The 25,487-nt window shown below is 40.5% G+C and overlaps 1 protein-coding gene across 1 annotated transcript in view; it reads left to right on the top strand.

Moving 5' to 3' along the window:
- Window positions 1–2,803: 2,803 nt before the first annotated feature.
- LOC109890418 (inactive dipeptidyl peptidase 10-like) overlaps window positions 2,804–25,487 on the top strand; it is a 34,948-nt gene continuing 12,264 nt past the window's right edge. Inside the window, exons 1-9 of the mRNA XM_031824360.1 lie at window positions 2,804–3,047; window positions 11,019–11,133; window positions 11,344–11,439; window positions 16,348–16,442; window positions 20,423–20,497; window positions 22,396–22,448; window positions 22,629–22,710; window positions 23,514–23,634; window positions 24,356–24,510. Of these exons, the coding sequence (XP_031680220.1) occupies window positions 3,021–3,047; window positions 11,019–11,133; window positions 11,344–11,439; window positions 16,348–16,442; window positions 20,423–20,497; window positions 22,396–22,448; window positions 22,629–22,710; window positions 23,514–23,634; window positions 24,356–24,510 (819 nt within the window). The 5' untranslated portion in view covers window positions 2,804–3,020. The remainder of the gene's footprint in view (window positions 3,048–11,018; window positions 11,134–11,343; window positions 11,440–16,347; window positions 16,443–20,422; window positions 20,498–22,395; window positions 22,449–22,628; window positions 22,711–23,513; window positions 23,635–24,355; window positions 24,511–25,487) is intronic.

Raw genomic sequence — 25,487 nt, 5'->3', positions numbered from 1 at the left:
TGAGGTTGGGAGATTTGGAGCCTATCTGGGCTAGCTACAGTGCCTTGCAAAGTTTTCATCCCCCTTGGCATTTTTACAATTTTGTTGCATTACAACCTGTGATTTAAATAGATTTTTATTTGAATTTCATGTAATGGACATACACAAAATAGTCCAAATTGGTGAAGTGAAATTTAAAAAAAGAAAATCATTAAAAAAAAGAAAGAAAAGACAGTAAAGTTGTCCGTGCATATAGGTATTCACCCCCTTTCCTATGAAGTCCCTACATAAGATCTGGTGCAACCAATTGTCACGGCAGATTTCCTCCTCTTCCTCTGAAGAGGTGAAACAAGGATCGGACCAATACGCAGCGTGGTAGGTGTCCATGGTTTTTAATAAGAAAAACTAAACATGAACGCAAATACAAAATAATAAAGTGAACTGGCAACGAAACAGTCCCGTGTGGCACAAACACTGACACAGGAAACAATCACCCACAAAATACCCAAAGGACATGGCTGCCTAAATATGGTTCCCAATCTGAGACAACGATAAACACCTGCCTCTGATTGAGAACCAATCTAGGCAATCATAGACTTACATAAACACCTAGCATGAACACAACCCCATAAATCTACAAAAAACCCTAGACAGTACAAACACCCTAGATGAGACAAAACCATACATCACCCATGTCACACCCTGGCCTAACCAAAATAATAAAGAAAACAAAGATAACTAAGGCCAGGGCGTGACACCAATTACCTTCAGAAATCACATACTTAATTAAAGTCCACCTGTGTGCAATCTAAGTGTCACATGATCTGCCACATGGTCTCTGTATGTATACACCTGTTCTGAAAGGCCCCAGAGTCTGCAACACAACTAAGCAAGGGGCAGCACCAAGAAAGAGGCACCATGAAGACCAAATAGCTCTCCAAACAGGTCAGGGACAAAGTTGTGAAGAAGTACAGATCAGGGTTGGGTTATAAAATAATATCTGAAACTTTGAACATCCCACGGAGCACCATTAAATCCATTATTCAAAAATGGAAAGAATATGGCACCACAACAAACCTACCAAAACTCACAGACCAGGCAAGGAGGGCATTAATCAGAGAGGCAACAAAGTGACCAAAGATAACCCTGAAGGAGCTGTGAAGCTCCACAGTGGAGATTGAAGTATCTATCTGTCCATAGGATGACTTTATGCTGGACACTCCACAAAGCTGGGCTTTACGGAAGAGTGACCAGAAAAAAGTCAGACACGCTTAGTGTTCGCCAAAATGTCAAACATATGGAAGAAGGTAATCTGGTCAGATGAGATTAAAATTGAGCTTTTTGGCCATCAAGGAAAATGCTATATCTGGCACACACCCAACACCTCTCATCACCTCGAGAACACCATCCCCAACATTAACATTAACATTATGCTGTGGGGATGTTTTTCATCGGCAGGGACTGAGAAACTGGTCAGAATTGAAGGAATGATGGATGGCGCTAAATACAGGTAAATTCTTAAGGGAAACCTGTTTCAGTCATCCAGAGATTTGAGACTGGGCCAGAGGTTCACCGTCCAGCAGGACAGTGACCCTAAGAATACTGCTAAAGCAACACTCGGGTGGTTTAAGGGGAAACATTTAAATGTCTTGGAATGGCCTAGTCAAAGCCCAGACCTCAATCCAATTGAGAATCTGTGGTATGACTTAAAGATTGCTGTACATCAGCGGAACCCATCCAACTTGAAGGAGCTGGAGCAGTTTTGCCTTGAAGAATGGGAAAAAAATCCCAGTGGCTAGATGTGCCAAGCTTATAGAGACATACGCCAAGAGACTTGCAGCTGTAATGCTGCAAAAGATGGCTTTACAAAGTAATGACTTTGGGGGGGGGGACAGTTACGCACAAGTTGTCTGTTATTTTTGTCTTATTTCTTGTTTGTTTCACATTAAAAAATATTTTGCATCTTCAAAGTGGTAGGCATGTTGTGTAAATCAAATGATACTAACCCCCCAAAAATCCATATTAATTCCAGGTTGTAAGGCATCAAAATAGGAAAAATGCCAAGGGGGTGAATACTTTCGCAAGCCACTGTAAAGCCAACTTCATAAAATTGGTAGAAGCTAGTAGTACTACAGAGAAACAACAACAATGTATTTTAAATAAAAGATCAAATATTTTTCTATAATATTTTTTTTTTTTTTACAGAAATAATCTGAGGGGCCCCATATGGGCAGGAGGCCTCTGCATGAAAGGCACTGTAGGCCGCTGGTTTAAGACTGGCAAGATTATTTGCTCAAAGTCCATGTAGGTGATATCTCATTTTCCTTGTAATATTTCTGGTTTGTTAGATTTGTTTGCTTCAGTGAACGACTGACTGTCAATTCTCTCAAAGCACAATGCCGTAGTGTAGTTCCTGGCTACAACTTCAGCACCATGGACAGCTCACATTGAGCGCTGTATCCTTCAAAGTGCGAGACGAATTTATTCAAACTCACACTTACACTAAACTGGATTATGATACAAAGAATAGACACATCACACTAATGACAGAACCCCTTGCCAGTCTAATTGTATCCAGTACTCTGAAAACTCTTGCCATGAACACGAAGTGTATTATTTTCCCGCCCCCTTTGCCGAGTGTTTGTCTCTTTTATTGTCGTGTGAGCGGGGGATATTTCTACTCGTGGTCGTGGATGTTTACAGCGTTAGCAACAAACACCCCGCATACTTTCTTTCTGAGGATATTGCGTGCTTTTCTCTGCTTGAAAGAGAGAGGGGATATTTGATACACTGGGGAGGGGGGGGGGGGGGGGGGGGTACCTTTTCTTCATATATGCTTCTTTGAAATGCGAGCGCCAGTAGATTTCTTGAAATCGTGATGCCCCCTACTTGACTTGGGTTAACATTTCTCGATTGTGTTGTGTGTCAAGCCCCTCGCCATTCTCTGGGTTGATACGTAGCTACCCCGAAAGGTCTGTGCATACATTGCACACATTATCGAGTCCATCTGACAGAGGAGGTCTGAAAATCAAGATTCCACAATGACAGCTTCAAAGGAAGGAGAGGAGGTAGGATGGTATACGCTAATACTGATTTTGATTGAGGCATTGCATTTGTGTAGAGATGGAGTGCTTATTTTCCAGTTGAGTCTGTGTCAACTGCGTGATGGATGCAACAGATCCGTCATCATGCAAAACAGAACTGATGCCATAATGCAAGGGATTCGTTTGGTTTGAAAAGACGTGAGATGTATTGATCTCTTCGGATAGGCACACTTTGAAGATTTTTTTAAATTAAGATTTAGCCAACCATTCATGGTGCTTTTATTAATTGACTCCCAATGATGCATCTTGTATTGACATCCTTCCATCATGACCCTGGCTACTACACCATGAATGCTAAGATGAACTGTTTCATAGGTTTCTGAAGTTGCCTCATCTTATCACAGCAATAACAATGTCCCGAACATGTGTAACTCTGTGTTGTTGTATGTGTCGAATTGCTACGCTTTATCTTGGCCAGGTCGCAGTTTCTAATGAGAACTTGTTCTCAACTAGCCTACCTAGTTAAATAAAGGTGTTCTCAACTAGCCTACCTGGTTAAATAAAGGTGAAATAAAAAATACATAAAAAAAAATCGAGTTCAGCACATGCTCAAACCAATATGAACGCTGTTAAGCCAACTCTCAGAGAAGTATAGCATGCATGTATAGGAGCCACATATACTTAGTCTCATTACAAAATGTGTCAATCTCAGTTAATAAACCCCATATTCAGTTATGTGTAGCTTCAATCGAACACAAGTTTAGTTGATATTCACATTAAATATGTACATCTCATGGATTCAAGCCAAGACACACTGATCATTTTCTGAGGCAATTCACTTATCTCAAGGTGAGATCTTATTACTTGAAAGTGATTCCTATTAATAACAATAATAATAATAATAATAATAATAATAACAATAATAATAATAATAATAATAATAATAATAATAATTTGGTGGGTGCTCATATTTGTCCCATTTCACAGATGTACAAGTGTGCATTATACACATGTGTGAATAGAACATGCGTTTTTTTTGCATATCCTCCCTGCCTAACTCCCTCTGAGACACCCTTGGGGAGTGGGGTCATGGCCAGGGTCTGCCATTATCAACGGCGACCCTGGAGCAATTAGGGTTAAGTGCCTTGTTCAAGGGCACATCGGCATATCTTTCGCCTTGTCTGCTTTGGGATTTGAACTCGCGACCTTTTGGTTACTGGACGAACTAGAGCTGGGATGATAAACCGGAAATGATCGACACGGACCATACTAATATCATTCATTATGATAGGTAGCCAATACTAGAGAAATATGACGTTTGAAATGAAATGCGTTTGCTAATATGGGTGATTGCCAATGGGACAATGAATAGCTACAACCATTTAACCAGTAGTAATACTTTAAAGAATGCTGCATAATGATGTCATAAATGTAACCTATTTATCATTACCACACAAATTAGCAATAATTATTTATTGCAATATGGATTTTTGTCCATATCGCCCAGCTCTAGGCCCAACGCTCTAACCGCTAGGCTAACTGCTCTCCCTATTATTGTAGTTGTCTGAGTAGGAAGTGCTATTGAGTGCTATTGAGTAGAGGGAGATTTCTTAATATGTGTGTGTGTGTGTCCAACCAACCCCGCCATGTGGTATCTCCAGCTCTCTGGGATCTATGAAGATGATAGACTTCAACTACAGGGACAAAGGAAATAATTTAGCTCATTGCACATTTTGGAAATGACTAGAGTCAGTTTTGTATACAAATGTAGGCATGCTGTTTAAAATGTTTAGCAGCAAACTGACAAACGCTTTCCTTATGATAATATAAGACATACCAAAGACCCCCAAATGGTCATTCGGTGTCAGTGATTCTCTTACATAACTGACAATCAAGGTATGTTTGTTGTACAAATCCTTTCATTAGCCGAACACATTGCGACGAGTACAGTTCCTCAGCCAGCCCTTGCTGTTTAATCAAAAAAAATGTAATGTTATGTAAAACCACTGGACTGCAGTTCTTACAGGCCTTATTCTCTGGTTTTCATTAATGATTCCAGTTTGCAAACATAGTTTTAGGCGGTTTCAGGAGAGTCTGGCCAGCACACTGCTTGGGCTTTATCTGTCTTTGATAAGTAGAAGGATAGCTCCGATACGTGTTTAACAAATACTCTGGGACTTTTAAAGCCCAGTGCTGTGCAGTGACTGCTCAGGCAGCTGGTGAGTAGAGCAGAAATCCTATTGACGGACATGTAGTCTCAGTAGGAAGGAACATGATTTATTCTAAATCTTCTCTGGATTAGGAGCAGAATACAAATCTGGCCCTCTGTGTGTGTGTGACCTCTCTGTGTGTGTGTGTGTGTGTGTGTGTGTGTGTGTGTGTGTGTGTGTGTGTGTGTGTGTGTGTGTGTGTGTGTGTGTGTGTGTGTGTGTGTGTGTGTGTGTGTGTGTGTGTGTGCGTGTGCGTGTGCGTGTGCGTGTGCGTGTGCGTGTGACATGCTCACCCTTTCCCTCACTCTACACCAACCTTGTTTGTGTGAACACTCTTGACAGTGATAGAACCATCCTCGTAAGTGTGTGGTCTAGATGCACATTTTAACTGATGCACATGAGAATGCTCATCTCTGGAGGTCATCCAAAAGGGCAAGTGTGGTAGCCTATTTTCAAATCAAATACATATTTTATTTGTCACATGCCTCATAAACAACAGGCAACTAACAGTGAAATGCTTGACTACGGGTCCTTTGTCAAACAATGTAGAGTTAAGATAATGATACAAAATGTGATGAAAAATGTACATAGTGACACGAGGAATAAATCCGCAGTGAATACTGAATAACAATACCAGGTACAGGTAACATGGGAGTACCAGTACCGAGTCGATGTGCAGGGGTACAAGGTAATAGAGGTAGCTATTAGGGCTGGGATTTATCAGGGACCTCACGATACGATATGATCACGATACTTGGGTGCCGATATGATATGTATTGCGATTCTATGTATTGCAAATCAATATTTTGATTTTATTGCCATTTGATGTTCCAAACGTATTGCTCACCATATGTCTGCCGCAGAGAGACAGCCACGAGAAAACAAGTGTTGATCAGTCATGGAAATGAAAGTGCTGAAAACTAATTGGCTCCCAATTTAAAAAGAAGACGGAGAACCAGCTATGAAGGAAAAATACTGGAGTTTTGGTGCTGGTACAGCAAAAAAAAATACTCAGATTTGGTCAAAACGACACGATATGTAAAAAAATATATATCCTGATATGTAACTGTATATTTTTCCCCCCATCACACAGTTAGGCAGGAGTAAAGTGACTAGGCAACAGGATAATGCTGATAATAGACAGTAGCAGCAGCATATGGTGAGTGTGAACGTGTGTGTGATCGTGGGTGTGTGGTGCCAGTATGCATGCGTGCGTGTGCTATGTGTGTGTATGTGTGTGTTGGGATGTCAGTGTGAGTGTGTGTGAGTGTATGGGTAGTCCAGTGTGTGTGCATAGAGTCAAAAAGGGTCAATGCAGGTAGTCTGGGTAGCCATTTGTTTTATCAGTCTTATGGCTTGGTTAGTAGAAGCTGTACAGGGTCCTGTTGGTTACAGACTTGCTTCACTGGTACCGCTTGCTATGCTGTAGCAGAGAGAACAGTCTACTGCTTAAGTGGCCGGAGTCTTTTGAAAGGGGTCCTGATGACAGGGAGCTTGGCCCCAGTGATGTACTGGGCTGTACTCACTACCCTCTTTAGCGCCTTGCGGTCTTGTGCCTTGCATTTGCCGTACCAAGCGGTAATGCAGCCAGTCAAGATGCTCTCAATGGTGAAGCTGTAAAACTTTTTAAAGATCTGAGGACCGATGGCAAATCTTTTCAGCCTCCTGAGGGGAAAAAGCTGACGTGCCCTCTTCCCAACTGTCTTGGTGGGTGTGGACCTTGTTAATTCCTTATTGATGTGGACACTGAGGAACTTGGAGCAGTCGACCCACTCCATTACAGCCTTGCCGATGTAAATAGGGGCATGCTCGCCCCTCCGTTTCCTGTAGTTCACGATCAGCTCCTTTGTCTTGCTGACATTGAGAGAGAGGTTGTTGTCCTTGCACCACACTGCCAGGTCTCTGACTTCCCTATAGGCTGCTTATTTTGCACTCACATCATGGTCCTCTTTTCAATGGGCTGAATACAATGAACTAGAGGGAGAGAGTGAGACATTACTAGTCTATACCTGTCTACAGCTCCGCTCTGATGTATGGCGAGGCTGGCTAGCTGAATGTACTGCCAACAGATCTCATAATGAAACCACTACAACAGCTCACCTCTAAATAATTCAAAATTCACTGAAAGCTGCCCAGTAGGGAGTTATGGGTATGTACTGTATACGGCCCAGGGGTAACTCCACATGCCTGTTCGATTCAATACTTTCATGACAGGTTAGACTGAGTTAAGGCTGAGTAGGGGGCCTTGGGAGATCAAACCCATCTATTTTCCTGGCACGTATCTATAAATATTATATTCATATTAGCTCTGGTCCTGGGTGTGAGTGTGTTTTCCTTCACAGGCTCAGCATTAGCAAGCCCCACTAACATCATGGACCAGAGTTTTACATCAATATCTGTTAGGAATTGGGACTCATAAAAGGGATCATTAGGGGCCAGACAGTGACAGGTGGCCCTGTGGTCACAAACAAGAAGAGTCTGACAGCAGAGTGGAGGGCTAGGGAGATGTGTTCTGTAAGGACTTGGCAAGGCCTCACTCTCCCTAATTGCACTTGTTTGTAGTGGCTGGCACATAGTCAGGAAGTTAATGAGACTCAGTGACTGCAGGGAGAAAACTCACTGCTCTCCTAAATCCCAGTGCCTTGAGAAGATGCTCTGTCAAAAATCACTATTCTAGTGGATGATGTGTGCAAACATGGTTTTGTATACAGTAGATTTCTCACGTCAAGCACAGAATTATATAGGACTGTAGCCTGTATACAGTTGAAGTCGGAAGTTTACATACACATAGGTCGGAGTCATTAAAACTCGTTTTTCAACCACTCCACAAAATTCTTGTTAACAAACTATAGTTTTGGCAAGTCGGTTAGGACATCTACTTTGTGCATGACACAAGTCATTTTTTCCAACAATTGTTTACAGACAGATTATTTCACTTATAATTCACTGTATCACAATTCCAAGATTACATATACTAAGTTGACTGTGCCTTTAAACAGCTTGGAAAATTCCAGAAAATGATGTCATGGCTTTGGAAGCTTCTGATAGGCTAATTGGCATCATTTGAGTCAATTGGAGGTATACCTGTGGATGTATTCAAGGACTACATTTAAATTCAGTGCCTCTTTGCTTGACAATGTGGGAAAATCGAAATAAATCAGCCAAGACCTCAGGAAAGAAATTGTAGACCTCCACAAGTCTGGTTCATCCTTGAGAGCAATTTCCAAATGCCTGAAGGTACCACGTTCATCTGTACAAACAATAGTATGCAAGTATAAACACCATGGGACCACGCAGCCGTCATACCGCTCTGTCTCCTAGAGATGAACATACTTTTGTGCGAAAAGTGCAAATCAATGCCAGAACAACAGCAAAGGGCCTTGTGAAGATGCTGGAGGAAACAGTTACAAAAGTATCTATATCCACAGTAAAACAAGTCCTATATCGACATAGCCTGAAAGGCCGCTCAGCAAGGAAGAAGCCACTGCTCCAAAACCACCATAAAAAAGCCAGACTACCGTTTGCAACTGCACATTGGGTCAAAGATTGTACTTTTTGGAGAAATGTCCTCTGGTCTGATGAAACAAATATAGAACTGTTTGGCCATAATGACCATCGTTATGTTTGGAGGAAAAAGGGGAAGGCTTACAAGCCAAAGAACGAAGCACGGGGGCGGCAGCAGCATGTTGTGGGGATGCTTTGCTGCTGGAGGGACTGGTGCACTTCACAAAATAGATGGCATCATGAACAGGGATAATTATGTGGATATATTGACGCAACATCTCAAGACATCAGTCAAGAAGTTAATGCTTGGTCGCAAATGGCTCTTCCAAATGGACAATGAACCCAAGTATACTTCCAAAGTTGTGGCAAAATGGCTTAAGGACAACAAAGTCAAGGTATTGGAGTGGCCATCACAAAGCCCTGACCTCAATCCTATGGAAAATGTATGGGCAGAACTGAAAAAGCGTGTGCGAGCAAGGAGGCCTACAAACCTGGAGGAATGGGCCAAAATTCACCCAACTTATTGTGGGAAGCTTGTGGAAGGCTACCCAAAACATTTGACCCAAGTTAAACAATTTAAAGGCAATGCTACCAAATACTAATTGAGTGTATGTAAACTGACACACTGGGAATGTGATGAAAGAAATAAAAGCTGAAGTAAATCATTCTCTCTACTATTATTCTGACATTTCACATTCTTTAAATAAAGTGTCGATCCTAACTGACCTAAAACAGGGAATTTTTACTAGGATTAAATGTCAGGAATTGTGAAAAACTGAGTTGAAATGTATTTGGCTAAGGTGTATGTAAACATCCGACTTTAACTGTATCTACAGTTGTACTTTCTAGCCTGCATCCAAACTGAATGTATCTATTTACATTTTGTGAAGTGAAGCAGAAAAATTCACATTAAATCCAGGCTAGTAACTTTCTGCTCCTGGTGAAAACAATGTTCTCCTTAACTGGTTCATTGGGAGATCACAGTAGGCTCTCCACAGTAGGCTAGACGAACAAGTTCAGACTCGCAGAGCCATGACTCATGTTTCTAAGTGCTAATCAAAAGATTAATGTAACGCCACAGTTGGCAGGAACATGACCTCGTTAGTTTGTTTGTCTGCCCAGCAGTGTCTCACATGACAGGTGTTACTTACAGTGTTGATTACCTTGCGCTGGACTGCCTGTCTGTTTTGCATCCTTTGTTGTCTATTTGCATTGTTCTGATGAATGGTCTTGTTTCCAAATTGTAACAGGTTGGAAACATGATTGGCCGGATGTTGCCGTGCAAAATATTTTCTTTATTGAATTGTTATAACCTCCTCATGACAAACTAGCAAATGATGAAAAAACACCTACTGTATGTGCGCATTTACCATAAATCTGTTTGGTTTTATAGTTATACATATTACATTAACTGGGCATAGGTTCCAGGCTGTGAACCAACCATGTAAATCCGGTGTGCTTTTACAATTGTAATTCTGCATTCTATCCCAAATCAATGCAACCAACCGTGTACAGTTGTAATTCTACATTCGTACCAACATTAGATGAAATTGACATCATTTATTTATGCACAGACTATAGACATACCAAAAATAGATGTAACAAGCCGTGATACAACTCTATGACTCAGTGGCTATGACTCAGTGTTTTTAGAGGAGAAATGAAAGGGACATTTGAAGGTCTCGGGGAGTATTCTCTCTGGAGATAGCTTCTTGAGAGCAATCAATAGTTTGTGTTTCCACCACTCTGCCCTCCCTACGTCCCTTTTCGACTGAGAAAGGAAGGCTAGGTGGTGTACTGTAACACCCGTCTATACACCTCTCAGCTCTAATCATGTCAGCTCTGGTCAGTCCAAAAAATGGCTAGACATACACCTATTCACTTTGACATATTCAGAATGATCATTATGAAAGGGTGGACACCTACTGCTTTGAGGCATAGACATGTCCATATACAGCCGTGTGTGAGCCCATTTAATTAAACCATAAGCTTGCAGTAACCGACTGGCACTGTCATTATATTAGGGATTATGTTGTAGGAAGTTGTGGGGTTGGTTCCCATTGCTGACACCAAACGTCGACTCCACTTAATTACAATTTAGAATTAGAATCTTGCAACACCACCAGTGCATTTGAACACCATATTTCCTCATTCCAGAGGAGACCCTATGTTTCATAGGGGCCTCTACTACCGAACATGTTTATGTCTGGTAGTAATCATTACAGTACAATATTTACTTGAAGAGTGTTCTCAGTTTGCTTTGTGTGTTTTTTTTTTCCAGGACTTTGTGCAATTAAGCCCTGAATCGAGGAACTACAAAGGAATAGCCATCTCCCTGCTGGTCATAGTGGCGGTTTGCTCCCTCATCACAATGTCTGTCTTTGTTCTCACACCAGGTACTGTACCCAACAGGGGACCAAGAGACCTCATGGAGTTTATTTGCAGGGTCATAGTTACTGTAGGCCTGTATTCTAACTAACAAAATATAAGAACCTGAATTTTTACTGGTCAGGATATATAGTCAGAGCCCTGAATTTTTCAAAACAGTTTTATGATCAGTGTAATATTGACTGTTGTTATGTGTGTATGAATATCAATATTTGCAGTGGAACTTCCTGGTGCGGCTAACTCCAGACTTACTGTGCTGGACCTGTTCAAACCAGAGTTCTCGGTGCACGATCCTGAGGCCAGGTGGATAAGTGGTAAGTACTTTCAGGGTAACCGTCCAACATTCCTGTTCTAACGAAGCCTTCAGACTGATCCTTATACTCTCAATCTGATTGAGTATCACATGAAAAGGTTGGATTTCATTTAAAAGCATCCCCAAAAGCAAAAATGTATAAGCCCTCAGCAGTGCCACAAAGGGTATGGAGGCTACTATTATAAGAGAAAGGGTCTGCCCAGGAGGCTACTATTATAAGAGAAAGGGTATGGCCAGAAGGCTAGTATTATAAGAGAAAGGGTGTGGCCAGAAGGCTAGTATTATAAGAGAAAGGGTATGGAGGCTACTATTATAAGAGAAAGGGTATGGCCAGGTTGGCTAGTTTTTGGAAGCTATTGGGCTACAGTCTATCTGATAGGTGGATGAGGGTGACAGAGATTCTATTCTCTTGACATGATCCTAGAATCCAAAGTACTTATCATAAACGATTAAGTCATAGATTGTTTGTTTGTTGTTATACATTTTAAACTTTGTTTCACTCACAAGCAGAGCATTCTGAACCTCTCAGCTCAAGCATGCGAGTATTCCTGCAAGCTTTCATCTCATCTTGAGCTATAATGACAGCTGAGAGTTTAGCATGGCATGGGAGCAACACCTCCTGACCAGTCTCAGTAAAACAGATGGCCTCCCAGTCATGCCTCTATTCTGTCCTGTTTGCCAAAACAGGGTTGACTCTATCTCAAGCCATCACTGTTAGCCCCTCTGGGATATACTATCAGGTCAAATCTCCCAGCCCGTATCCAGAACAACACCCCTTTCTCCAAAACCTAGCAGGTTTCATAATAGTGTGAGAGAATCGTTTGGGGTGGCAGCGCTGGTGTCTGTTCTGTTGTCTGAGCTGGTGTGGTTCTTCTTCGCTCCTCTTGGCCACAGCGAGCGGAATCTCTTCCAGCCTGCGTATGAAATTGAGGCCTGGAAGCCTGTGGAGAGCTTTTCCATCCAAGGGTAGCAAATACAAATGACTTTTTCAGTCGCCTGTTGATTCTCATTATGGGGATTGGAGTGTGATGCCTTCTCGCACACTGTGTTGACCTGATGGACTGCATTAACTCTTATGGGCCTCCCGTCGTTTTTCACAACGCGTGATGGATCAAGCCATATCGTCCGCCCCATCGTCCGCTCACGCTGACGTTTCTCCTTCTGTAGGACACAGCAATAAAACTTCGCTACCCCCCCATGAAACGCTGTGAGAAATATAATGACCAGTGATTTCATCACCACCTCTCATGTTAGCTGACATTACGTTATAGTGGTAAATATTGGTGAGATTAGAGCCAAGCTGACAGGTGGTATGAAGACAGACATAAAGACAGAAAGACAGACAGGCAGACAGTCATGTAATGGTGAAAGGCAGTGGTCTGCCATGGCACAGCTGCAGAGACAGTTCCTGCTAGGACCTCATTACATTTGGGGGGATTATCTTGGTGAGTGCTCCCTGTCTGCCTGCTGCTAGCGTGCTCTGCTACAACACTATCAGACTGTTCCTAAGTAGACACAGCCCCTTAGAAAAGCTGCTCATGTTTAGACTATTACCATTAGAAAACTAGTGTTCACAATCGCATACATGTTAACGGAATTGTCTTTTTTTAATACCTTGTTTGAAATGATCAGCACTAACTGTGTATCACGTTGTCGGTTCTAGTTCATCATTTTTTTTAACATAAGTACCAAAAAGTATCAATTAGTGTTAATTTCACATGTCGTAAATAATGTTGTAATAGTAAACGTACTCTTGCTGATCATGATATGTAGTATGGCCCTTGTTATTTTCTAGTGCATACACTACATGAACATCCAAACAGCCTGCATCCCAACAATTCATTTAAATATCATACAATTAATTTGTGTAACCACGGAAACTATATACCTTATTTATCGATTTCCTGAATATATTGTACGTGGTGTATCATTCTCGACAGACTGGGGAAGGATAAACATCTGTTTGTTCTGGCCAGTGGGATGTACTGTATATTTGACTTATGTAAATGAGAACTAACCCTACATTTTCACACAACATATTAGTCAGAACACGTGTTTTAATCAGGGAAGACGACACGATGTTCATACTAAATATAGCCTCTGAAATGTGAACACCATACACACTCTGTTTACCCCGTTTGTCACAATCGCCTGGAGTGGTGGGTGCAGAGTTAAATGCAGAGAGCAGAAGATACTGGGGAAACAGACTTTATTTGGATTCCCCCCAAAAACGGCCAAAACAACAGGCGCAAAATCGACAGAAAAATAGTCTGACCTAACACAGGGCACAAACGAACAGGAACACAAACCACGCACACCTTGACTAACAGAAAACAATCCCGCACAAAAATAGGCGGGCCTAACAGGCTTATTTAGACATGAATCAAGAAACAAAATAAGAGACAGGTGCAACCAATAAGACCAAACAAACGGAAAAGGAAAAAGGGATCGGTGGCGGCTAGTAGACCGGCGACGACGACCACCGAGCGCCGCCCGAACAGACAGGGGAGCCACCTTCGGAGGGAGTCGTGACACCGTTAGTGATATAAAAAGTGGTTGTCCATACATATAGAATATAAAGTAGTTGTCCATAAGTATAGAATATGAAGTGGTTGTCTATACATATAGAATATGAAGTGGTTGTCTATACATATAGAATATGAAGTGGTTGTCTATACATATAGAATATGAAGTGGTTGTCTATACATATAGAATATGAAGTGGTTGTCTATACATATAGAATATGAAGTGGTTGTCTATACATATAGAATATGAAGTGGTTGTCTATACATATAGAATATGAAGTGGTTGTCTATACATTTAGAATATGAAGTGGTTGTCTATACATATAGAATATGAAGTGGTTGTCTATACATTTAGAATATGAAGTGGTTGTCTATACATATAGAATATGAAGTGGTTGTCTATACATTTAGAATATGAAGTGGTTGTCTATACATATAGAATATGAAGTGGTTGTCTATACATTTAGAATATTAAGTGGTTTTCCATACATATAGAATATGAAGTGTGTGTTATAGGTACCCCCTGGGGGATGTCAGGAGTGATTCAACATAGTATCAACTTCATCACCACAGTCATACCCTGTTAGCTCCATACACATGTCCAGCTTGATCATGACTACCAACATATGTGATTCCATAACCTCTGACATGTCTCTGTAATAATTAATTATTCACCTCTGTATTCAAATATATTTATATATATATATATATCATATATATTCATATATATATCATGTCCATGTTTTGGTGACTGATACAGTATTTATATTCATCATGAATACCGTAGTAGTATCTCAAATTGGAAGAGGTATTTTTAACAGATGCTTTTATCCAAAGGGCCTACCTTTTCTCATGGGCGTCCCCAGCAGGAATCTAACCCATAATTATGATGTTGCTAGTGCCATACTCTTATCAACTGAGCCACACAGGACCACAACACTAATTTGACCTGATTATGGTCTACATAGATAGTGGTTGAATGTCATGTGAGGAAGGCTATTTAAATATTATTATTGCCTAGCCTTGTAGACATAGGAGGGATTTTCATGAACTGAATCAAAATATATTTCGAATGACGTCACCGAGGCAGAGACTGCAGTGGCTAAGCGAAATGGGCCATTTAAAGGTTATAGTGTCACATGAGCTCCAGCTAGATAATGTGACTCACCACATAGGCTACAGGCTTCAAACTAGGCTTGTTGGTTGTCTTATTCCAGGTTCTCCTGAAATCAAAGTATTGCTAAATGGTCTATAGTTGGCCAGGGTTTCTCAAACTCGGTCCTGGGGCCCTCCCTGGGTGCACATTTAGGTCATTGCCTTAGCACTACACAGCTGATTCAAATAGCCAACTCATCATGAAGCTTTTATTTGAATCAGCTGTGTAGTGCTAGGGCAAGAACCAAAACGTGCACCCCATGGAGGGCCCCAGGACCGACTTTGGGAAGCCCTGTAGTAGGCTACCCTTTTCACACTACTGAGCCAGTCAAGCTGTACTGCACCGGCCTGGTTACACATCCACCATAGTTGGTTGAATATCATCATAGTTTCCCTTCATTATCATGTCAAAAGTACGAGTTGAGGTGTCATACAAATATTCCAATTATGTTGGACCAGTGAAGCATGTAACTTCCTACTCCTCTCCATCAACCTCACAACGGATCACTTAAACATGTACATCCTCCAGGTTATAGGAACAATCTGAGGAACTGCCCCTCCAAAAGAATTCATGCTTTGGCATGTTTTTGTGAGATGTTTCGTGTGAACTCACAAAGGTGTATTTACAAGCAGTAAGCTAACATTGTAACGTTTTAACAAGCAGTAAGCTAACATTGTAACGTTCCTAGTCATTTCGCACATTTGGGTATGGCTAGGTGGCTTTGTAGATTTTAATTAAATTTTCCATTGTTATTTTTTATTATTTGAGGAATTCAGTTCTATAATATATAACATAATATAATGCTGACCAACCCTTTTTTCGCTCGTTCTGCATTATTTAGCATACCAGTTACGTAGCTGCATTTAAGATCACATTTTTACTCAGAGCAACTGCCCGAGGCCAACAACTGTGAATTGGGAGCCATCTTCCTAAAGATAGATAGTGAGATTTGTAATGCAGAACAAAATGAAGCCATTGCAGTAATGTGGCTGGCTGGCTGGCTGCAGGTCAAAAAGGTTTTGCTCAGTAGAAATGATGAGAGATGAGAGGCACTCTTAAAATGAACTGCTGGAAAATTAAATGCCTTCTCCCTCTCTCTTTGGGGTCTGAAATGGATATTGATAAGTTGTTATACAATGTCAGAATGTGTAGGCCTATTTTTTTCATCTTATCTAAAATGTGGTTATCAAGGAACATTTGACAAAAAATGTATTGTATCCTTTTACAGATTCAGAGGTTTTGTACAGGAACCGAGACGGCCACGTCATCAAGTTCAACTTTGCTTTAAACGAAACAGAAATGATCCTGAGAAATAGCACGTTTGTAAGTAGCTTGCCACCAATGGGTCCCCCTCTCTAACCTCAATTGACCGATCAGCATTCATAACACAGTACCATATTGACCCATCAACATTCATAACACAGTACTATATTGTTCTATCAGCATTCATAACACAGTACCATATTGACCCATCAACATTCATAACACAGTACCATATTGACCCATCAACATTCATAACACAGTACTATATTGTTCTATCAGCATTCATAACACAGTACCATATTGACCCATCAGCATTCATAACACAGTACTATATTGTTCTATCAGCATTCATAACACAGTACCATATTGACCCATCAACATTCATAACACAGTACCATATTGACCCATCAACATTCATAACACAGTACCATATTGATCCATAAGCATTCATAACAGAGTACTATATTGATCTATCAGCATTCATAACACAGTACAATATTGACCCATCAGCATTCATAACACAGTACTATATTGACCCATCAGCATTCATAACAGAGTACTATATTGATCTATCAGCATTCATAACACAGTACTATATTGATCTATCAGCATTCATAACACAGTACTATATTGATCTATCAGCATTCATAACACAGTACAATATTGACCCATCAGCATTCATAACACAGTACAATATTGACCCATCAGCATTCATAACACAGTACTATATTGACCCATCAGCATTCATAACACAGTACTATATTGACCCATCAGCATTCATAACACAGTACCATATTGACCCATCAGCATTCATAACACAGTACTATATTGACCCATCAGCATTCATAACACAGTACTATATTGACCCATCAGCATTCATAACACAGTACTATATTGACCCATCAGCATTCATAACACAGTACTATATTGACCCATCAGCATTCATAACACAGTACTATATTGACCCATCAGCATTCATAACACAGTACTATATTGACCCATCAGCATTCATAACACAGTACTATATTGACCCATCAGCATTCATAACACAGTACCATATTGACCCATCAGCATTCATAACACAGTACTATATTGACCCATCAGCATTCATAACACAGTACCATATTGACCCATCAGCATTCATAACACAGTACAATATTGACCCATCAGCATTCATAACACAGTACTATATTGACCCATCAGCATTCATAACACAGTACTATATTGCATAGAAATATCAAAGCTGAGCACATTGTCATTATTTGCCTCCTGTAGCTTTGTGATAAATCAATTTAAATATTGAAAAGGTGTGGGCTACGGAGAAAAATATGGCATAGACTGCTACAAGCACAGGAAAGTTCCAGGGGATAAAGGATGAGGGGATGTGTGGTTGTGAGACACTGCGGTGGGAACGTAGGTCTGAGCTGGTGTGATGTCATTGATGTTTGATGAAATGTATGTCTGTCTGTTTATTGTCTTTTGTTTATGTATGGTTGTTATTGTTTGAGAAAAAATTATATCATCGTTTAAAAAAAAGACTGATCTGACAGGTCATGTTTTATGTGTTGCATAAGGCTAAGCGGCTTTTGACTGTCATTGGCAGGCTTGCTTTTTGCCATTTAATAATCTAACTGGGCGGAAAGCAGGGCACCATTAATCCCTGATTAATGTTTAGACATGCTAGGGTGGAAATGTTATATGCCTGTGATTGTACAATTTTGGGTGGAAAGGTTATATGCCTGTGATTGTAATAGCATGGTACAGTATACAGGCTGTGTATTGGTTTACCATCATCTGAATTATTTCTGAGATCTACAGTGCATTCGGTAATTATTCAGATCCCTTCCATTTTTCCACATTATGTTACGTTATAGCCTTATTCTTAAATGGATTAAATACTTTTTTCTCAATAAATCTACACACAATACCCCATAATGACAAAGCAAAAACTTTTTTTTGGGGGGGGGGGGTGTATTAAAAATAAAAAACATAAATACCTTATTTACAGACCCTTTGCTTTGAGACTTGAAATTGAGCTCAGGTGCATCCTGTTTCCCTGTTTCTACAACTTCATTGGAGTCCACCTGTGATACATTTAGTTGATTGGACATAATTTGGAAAGGCACACATCTATCTATATAAGCACCCACAGTTGACAGTGCATGTCAGAGCAAAAACCAAGCCATGAGGTCGAAGGAATTGTCCATAGAGCTTTGAGACAGGACTGTGTCAAGGCACAGACTTGAGGAAGAGTACCAAAAAATTGTCGGCAGCGTCGAAGGTCCCCAAGAACACAGTGGGCTTCATCATTCTTAAATGGAAGAAGTTTGGAACCACCAAGACTCTTCCTAGAGCTGGCCTCCCGGCCAAACTGAGAAGCAATCGGAGGGAGATGGGCCTTGGTCAGAGAGGTGACCAAGAACCCGATGGTCACTCTGACAGATATCCAGAGTTCCTCTGAGGAGATGGGAGAACCTTCCAGAAGGACAACCATCTCTTCTGCACTCCACCAATCAGGCCTTTATAGTAGGGTGACCAGCCGGAAGAAACTCCTCAGTATAAGGAACATGACAGCCAGCTTGGAATTTGCCAAAAGGCACCTACATGACTCTCAGACCATGAGAAACAAGATTCTCTGGTCTGATGAAACCAAGACTGAACTCTTTGGCTTGAATGCCAAGGATCACGCCTGGAGGAAAACTGCCACCATCCCTACATTGAATCATGGGGGTGGCAGCATCAAGACTAGTCAGGATCAATGGAAAGATGAACGAAGCAAAGTACAGAGAGATCCTTGATGAAAACCTGCTCCATAACGCTCAGGACCTCAGACTGGAGTGAAGGTTCACTTTCCAACAGGACAACAATTTTAAGCACACAGCCAAGTCAATGCAGGAGTGGCTTCGGGACAAGTCTCTAAATGTCTTTGAGTGGCCCAGCCAGAGCCCGGACTTGAACCCGATCAATCATGTCTGGAGAGACGTGACAATAGCTGTGCAGCAACTCTCCATATCCAACCATACAGAGCTTGAGAGGATCTGCAGAGAAAAATGGAATATACTCCCCAAATACAGGTGTGTCAAGCTTGTAGCGTTATGCCCAAGAAAACTGTAATCACTGCCAAAGGTGCTTCAGCAAAGTACTCGGTAAAGGGTCTGAATACTTATGTAACAACTTATGTGATAAATTGTTTTGTTTTTTCCAAAAACTGTTTTTGCTTGTGGGGGGGTATTGTGTGTAGATTAATGAGGGAAAAACATTTTTGAAATACATTTTAGAATAAGGCTGTAACGTAACAAAATGTGGAAAAAGTCAAGGGGTCTGAATACTTTCCAAATGTACTTCCTAGATCTATGTACAAGATACTTCCTAGATCTATGTACAAGATACTTCCTAGATCTACGTACAAGATACTTCCTAGATCTATGTACAAGATACTTCCTAGATCTATGTACAAGATACTTCCTAGATCTATGTACAAGATACTTCCTAGATCTATGTACAAGATACTTCCTAGATCTATGTACAAGATACGTCCTAGATCTATGTACAAGATACGTCCTAGATCTGTGTACAAGATACTTCCTAGATCTGTGTACAAGATACTTCCTAGATCTATGCACAATATACTTCCTAGATCTATGTACAAGATACTTCCTAGATCTATGTACAATATACTTCCTAGATCTATGTACAAGATACGTCCTCGATCTATGTACAAGATACGTCCTCGATCTATGTACAAGATACGTCCTCGATCTATGTACAAGATACGTCCTAGATCTATGTACAAGATACGTCCTAGATCTATGTTCAAGATACTTCCTAGATCTATGTACAAGATACTTCCAAGATCTATGTACAAGATACGTCCTAGATCTATGTTCAAGATACTTCCTAGATCTATGTACAAGATACGTCCTAGATCTATGTACCAGATAGGTCCTCGATCTATGTACAAGATACGTCCTAGATCTATGTACAATATGTGTTAACCTTTAGATGTTTTATTTGTGACTTCTGTCTTTCCCTTGTCCTAGGTGTCTTTCAAAGTTGCCAAATATTCTCTCTCTCCAGACATGAAATATGTGCTATTTGCTTACGAAGTGAAACAGGTAGGATATGAATAGTCGTTCCTGTTGTGTTCGTTTCATGTTAATTCATTCTGTGTTCCCGGTCCAAAATGACCGCCCCATTATAGCTGATAAGCAATCCATAATAATATATGTATATTCTCACCTAATGTTGTGTTAGATCTTTTTTGATCAACTTAAGTTATTGTGAACATTACAAGATTTGAACTTCTATTTGCTATTTATGGCCTGTAGGCCTCATTGACCTGAGCTCATACAACTTGTTTTTGAGTTTTAAAAAAGCATAATGTATGGATTATTTTGACTATAACAAATACTCAGATGAAACACATTGTGCTATTTATCACAGACTACTTCACTGTCAGTTTCCTGGCCTCTCTCCTCCTCACCAGTGTCATGATCAAAGATATGATCAAGAACCTCACATACAGTATATCATCTAGTCATTGTGCTGCCACAGAATGAATTGTGAGCAAGGCCTCAAATAAGCTTTATATACCAGAGCTGCGAGAAAAGTTCTATATATTATTGAACCAATGTTGCGATTGTTTGTGAGAATGCCAACAGGTGTTGTTCCCGTGGGGGAAATATTCTATTGAGGAAAGGTTCCCATGGGGGTTGCCATGGAAGCCAAGAATGGGAGTGAGGTGTGTGTGTGATCAAACACACATGCATGTGGGGATCTGGGAGAGGAAGTGTGTCCATCTGATGAATGGGCATGTGCCGGAACTCAATTTTATACACTAATTGTATCCTCACCCATTCATTTGTAATGACCAGTAATTTTTGACTGGGAACACCACAGGCGTACAAAAGTTAAATAAAACACCCAAAATGTAATGAAAATAATCTAAATGTATTTTCTGTGTTCAGTTGCCCTGTGTGGACAAAGTCATGGAACCTTATGACAATCAGATTAAATGAACTACATTTTTCAGAGAGAAAACTTGTAAATCGGTCCAATTTGACTGGAACACAACAGGAGGGTTAAATGACTGTTGTTTGTTATTTACCAAAACACTTTGAAATAACAGTTACGAGAGATAAACATGTCAATACATACAGTACAACATCACAGGGCATTATTAGTATACAAACAGTCAACTGAATACAATTTTCTTCCACCAGAGCAGTATATGAGATATGAATCACCTTTCAGCCAAATAAATAAATAAATAAAGAACCAAACACGAACCCAGTGCAAATGTTTCAGCTAACCAAAAGAAAAATGGAACTACAGAATATATCAGTGTTTCCCATGACCCTAAGCATAGGTTGAATCTCAATTGTTATTCCCTCTTTCTTCGCCTCATTCTCAGAATGCATAGGAGGAGAAGTTTTAATGCGTTTTGAGAAGGACGCGAGGAGAGGGGACGCGAGGATTCAAGGAAATTGCAATTGAGATTCGCCCATAGTCGGACCGGGAAGGAGACCAAACCGCAAATAGGCTCTGATCAGAAATCAGATTGCACCAGCTGGGTTAATGGCGGGTGTACTGACCTCATTGAGGTTTTTCTCTTCTTTTTCTTTCTTTATTCACCTTTTATGTGTTTTTACGTATTAATATTTAGGCCCAAACCAGGGATCTGTCATTGATTTCCTCTTTGTTTAATGGCTGGATCGCTGGCAACCAAGGTTTGGGACTGATGCAAATATTGTTTAGTTGTGTTATGCATTATTATTATGTAGTATCGGTGGTGTGCAGCCAAGTTTGCATGATGATTAACCTTACCTGACAGCTGAAGAGTTGCGTTGGCTCCCTGAGTTGTGCGGGCTAACACAGTCTTGAATTATTTTCGTAATCAGTTACATTGTGGAATCCCGACACGTGGTTTCTAACATGATTCATTTGCATCCTATATGCTTTCTTGTTGCCTATTATTTATTGTAACATTAATTGTCAATACTTTTCATTTCAGGTGTATAGACATTCCTATACTGCAGCGTACATTGTCTACAACATCCACACAAGGTAAGAGACTGAATGGACTGGTTGATGCTTCGTGTCTTGTATTGACATGCATGCTGAAGAACATACCGCATTATGTATGATACACCCCATCTTTGACATCTCTAGTTCAACAACAGATGGGGTTTGTTCATGCCTGTCTGCCTGTCTTTGTGTACTTTTGTGCGCGTGCTTGTGTTTCAGAGAGGTGTGGGAGTTGAATCCTCCGGAGGTCCAGAATGCAGTGCTCCAGCATGCAGCGTGGGGTGTGAAGGGACAGCAGCTGGTGAGTCTCTCCTCTTCTATGATGCCATACACTTCCTCGTTTCCCTCTCTCTCTCACCCAATCGGAAATCAACCTATGGGCACAGCTCCTAGACTGTCACAGATGCCTCATCACACATATGAAGGAAATTGATAGGTGTGAGCATTATTGATGGATTTTGTACAGTGTTCCATCAAGATGTGTTGAATGTGCTTTTCTGGCATGCGGGAGACCCGGTTTCAAACCCAGTCGTCACACTAGGGGTTGGTATAACATTTGTCCTATTTCTATTTCTAATGATGACCAGTTGTGGTACAGTTTCTCATGTGAAGGAGTAGAAAGCACCATTTGCTGTATATCAGGCAGCCATTGTGACAGCAGGTGGTCCTGTTACAGATGGGGATGCAGACTACACTTTTCCCGGACCAGACACTTGAGCATCTGTTACTCTGTTCAGTTTGTTTGGTCACAAACAAAACCCAGCATGTGATTTTTGTCTTGCCGAACATCTGGCGGCCTAACAAAGCACACTTGATTGTTAAAAGGGTACAAAAGTGAACATGTGAAAGGAACTGATTGAAGAAGAGAATACTGAAGTTTAGCAATATATAGTCATTAGTCAATGCTATCTATTACGGTGCACTTTAGTTCCTGATATGGATCATAAATGGAAATAAGTCATAAAATCACTACCATATTTGTCTGGCAGTGAACTAGTGCTGTGTTGTAGATACTGATGGGAATCAGAGTCTGGCTTTTGCTGTGCTATAGTTTTATAGCCACCATACAAAGCACAACTACAATTCTCTTTACTCTCATTTCAGATCTATATCTTTGAAAACAACATCTATTACCAATCAGATGTGCAGAGCAATTCTCTTAGAATTACTTCGTCGGGAGAGGAAGGAGTCATATTTAATGGAATCGCTGACTGGCTGTATGAAGGTTTGTCTGAATGCCTTGTACCCAAGAACACAATGTCAGGAAAGGTATTCCAGGCATTGGAAATAAATAATGTTCAGCCACAAAGGAATTCATCACTTTCACAGTTGAACGGCTCTCAGTCGCATTCAGAGTCGGATGGAATAAGAATTCAATATGAACTCTACTAACGATATTAGTCCCATTTCTGAAGGATAAATGAGAACTAACTCAGAATTTTTATCAAAGTTAATTAAATATAGATGAAGGAAAGTCATTATTTCACTACAGCAGTGTTGTCTCCTCATGAATGGGCCATAATCCACACATTGTTCCATGCTCAGGGATAGCAGGGACAATTTCATTCACAATTTGCACTTATTATTTACAGCTTAATGATGAATTGTAGCTCTGACTTAATTAAGACCAATTTTGTGCTTTATCTACATCAGCCCAAAACAATGTCCGTCAAAAAACTGTAAGAATTCTTCATTTTTCATCCTCTTGACATATATTCAACAAGGTTGTGTAAAACACAGATTTCCAATTGATGCAGATACAAATTTTAACTTTCTCTTAACTTCACTTACAGTAACATATTGCTCTTATACAGTACATAGCAACTTCAAGTACTGGTGTACAGAAGAAGCCTATATTCATGTGGATAGGACTCGATCCGAAGAAGAAAAAAACAATAGTATAGTTCAGAGTTGAATTGATGGCAGTTTGGTCCTTGTGTTTTCAGAGGAGATTCTGCAGTCACACATAGCACACTGGTGGTCACCTGACGGAGAGAGACTGGCCTTCCTCATGATCAACGATACCCTGGTACCTACCATGTTCCTGCCCCGGTTCACTGGCAGCCCCTACCCCAGGTCACAGGAGTACCCATACCCCAAGGTAATGGAAAGACGCAATATAATGGGACAGCATGCTGCTGAAGAAAGTGCATCTATCTATCTGTGTCATTATTTTGCCTCCATTGGTGAAATTGTGCTTGTTTGTTTGAAAAACAACACTGTAACTATTGTGTGTCTTTGTTGATTCACACAGTATACTCGATTTGAGCTTTGGAAATCACGTCTCTGTGCTATCGACTGATTCGTTGTGTTATATGTGCTGCAGGTCGATACAACAACTATGGCTATCGAGTTATCGAGATTATCCTGTGCATAGAGTTGGTTAGAAATACTGCTCACATCAAGGTCTTATATTCTGGTAGATCAAGTATTTATGGAGTCTCAACAAAAGGGAAATTGGAAACTGAATAAATGATTAGACAAAATGATCAGAACACTGCTCAGATTTTATAGGTGGTAATTGCGCTTCTAACTAAGGCTGTGATGGTTATGGAATTTTGAATTACGGTTATTTGTCAGCCAAATGGTCACGTTTATAGTTACAAGTATAACCGTTCGAATAGCAAAGAAAAAGAAGCACATCTTCTCCTCTCTCTCCTGACTGCACGTCTGGTCTTTTTGAATGCCTGGTTGTCTACAGTCTACAGTCAGCTGTCTACAGTCTACAGTCAGCTGTCTACAGTCTACAGTCAGCTTTTATCTTCTCTCATCTCTCCTTACATTGGTTGTTTGTGAATCAGGCTTACTCTTACTTATTGCTTTTAGGTCAACTTTGTCGACTTAGAAATTACGTTCTTCATCCCATAATCGTTGTTTACACAATTATAGAATTACCGTGCCAGCCCTACTTCTAACACATCTACATCTGCCAGAACAAAGAAGCCTGCTTGTATGAGGTATTCACAATGATATTCTGCCAGTTCAGTCATTCCCTCTCGGGATTTAAAATAAATAGATGATTTGCTCAGTCATCTCTGAGATAATCTCTCGTTGGATGTTAAGCTAGGACAGACATCC

Source organism: Oncorhynchus kisutch, linkage group LG5 (assembly GCF_002021735.2).
Source record: "Oncorhynchus kisutch isolate 150728-3 linkage group LG5, Okis_V2, whole genome shotgun sequence".
Lineage (NCBI taxonomy): Eukaryota > Metazoa > Chordata > Actinopteri > Salmoniformes > Salmonidae > Oncorhynchus > Oncorhynchus kisutch.
This window is presented reverse-complemented; position numbering and strand designations above follow the sequence as displayed.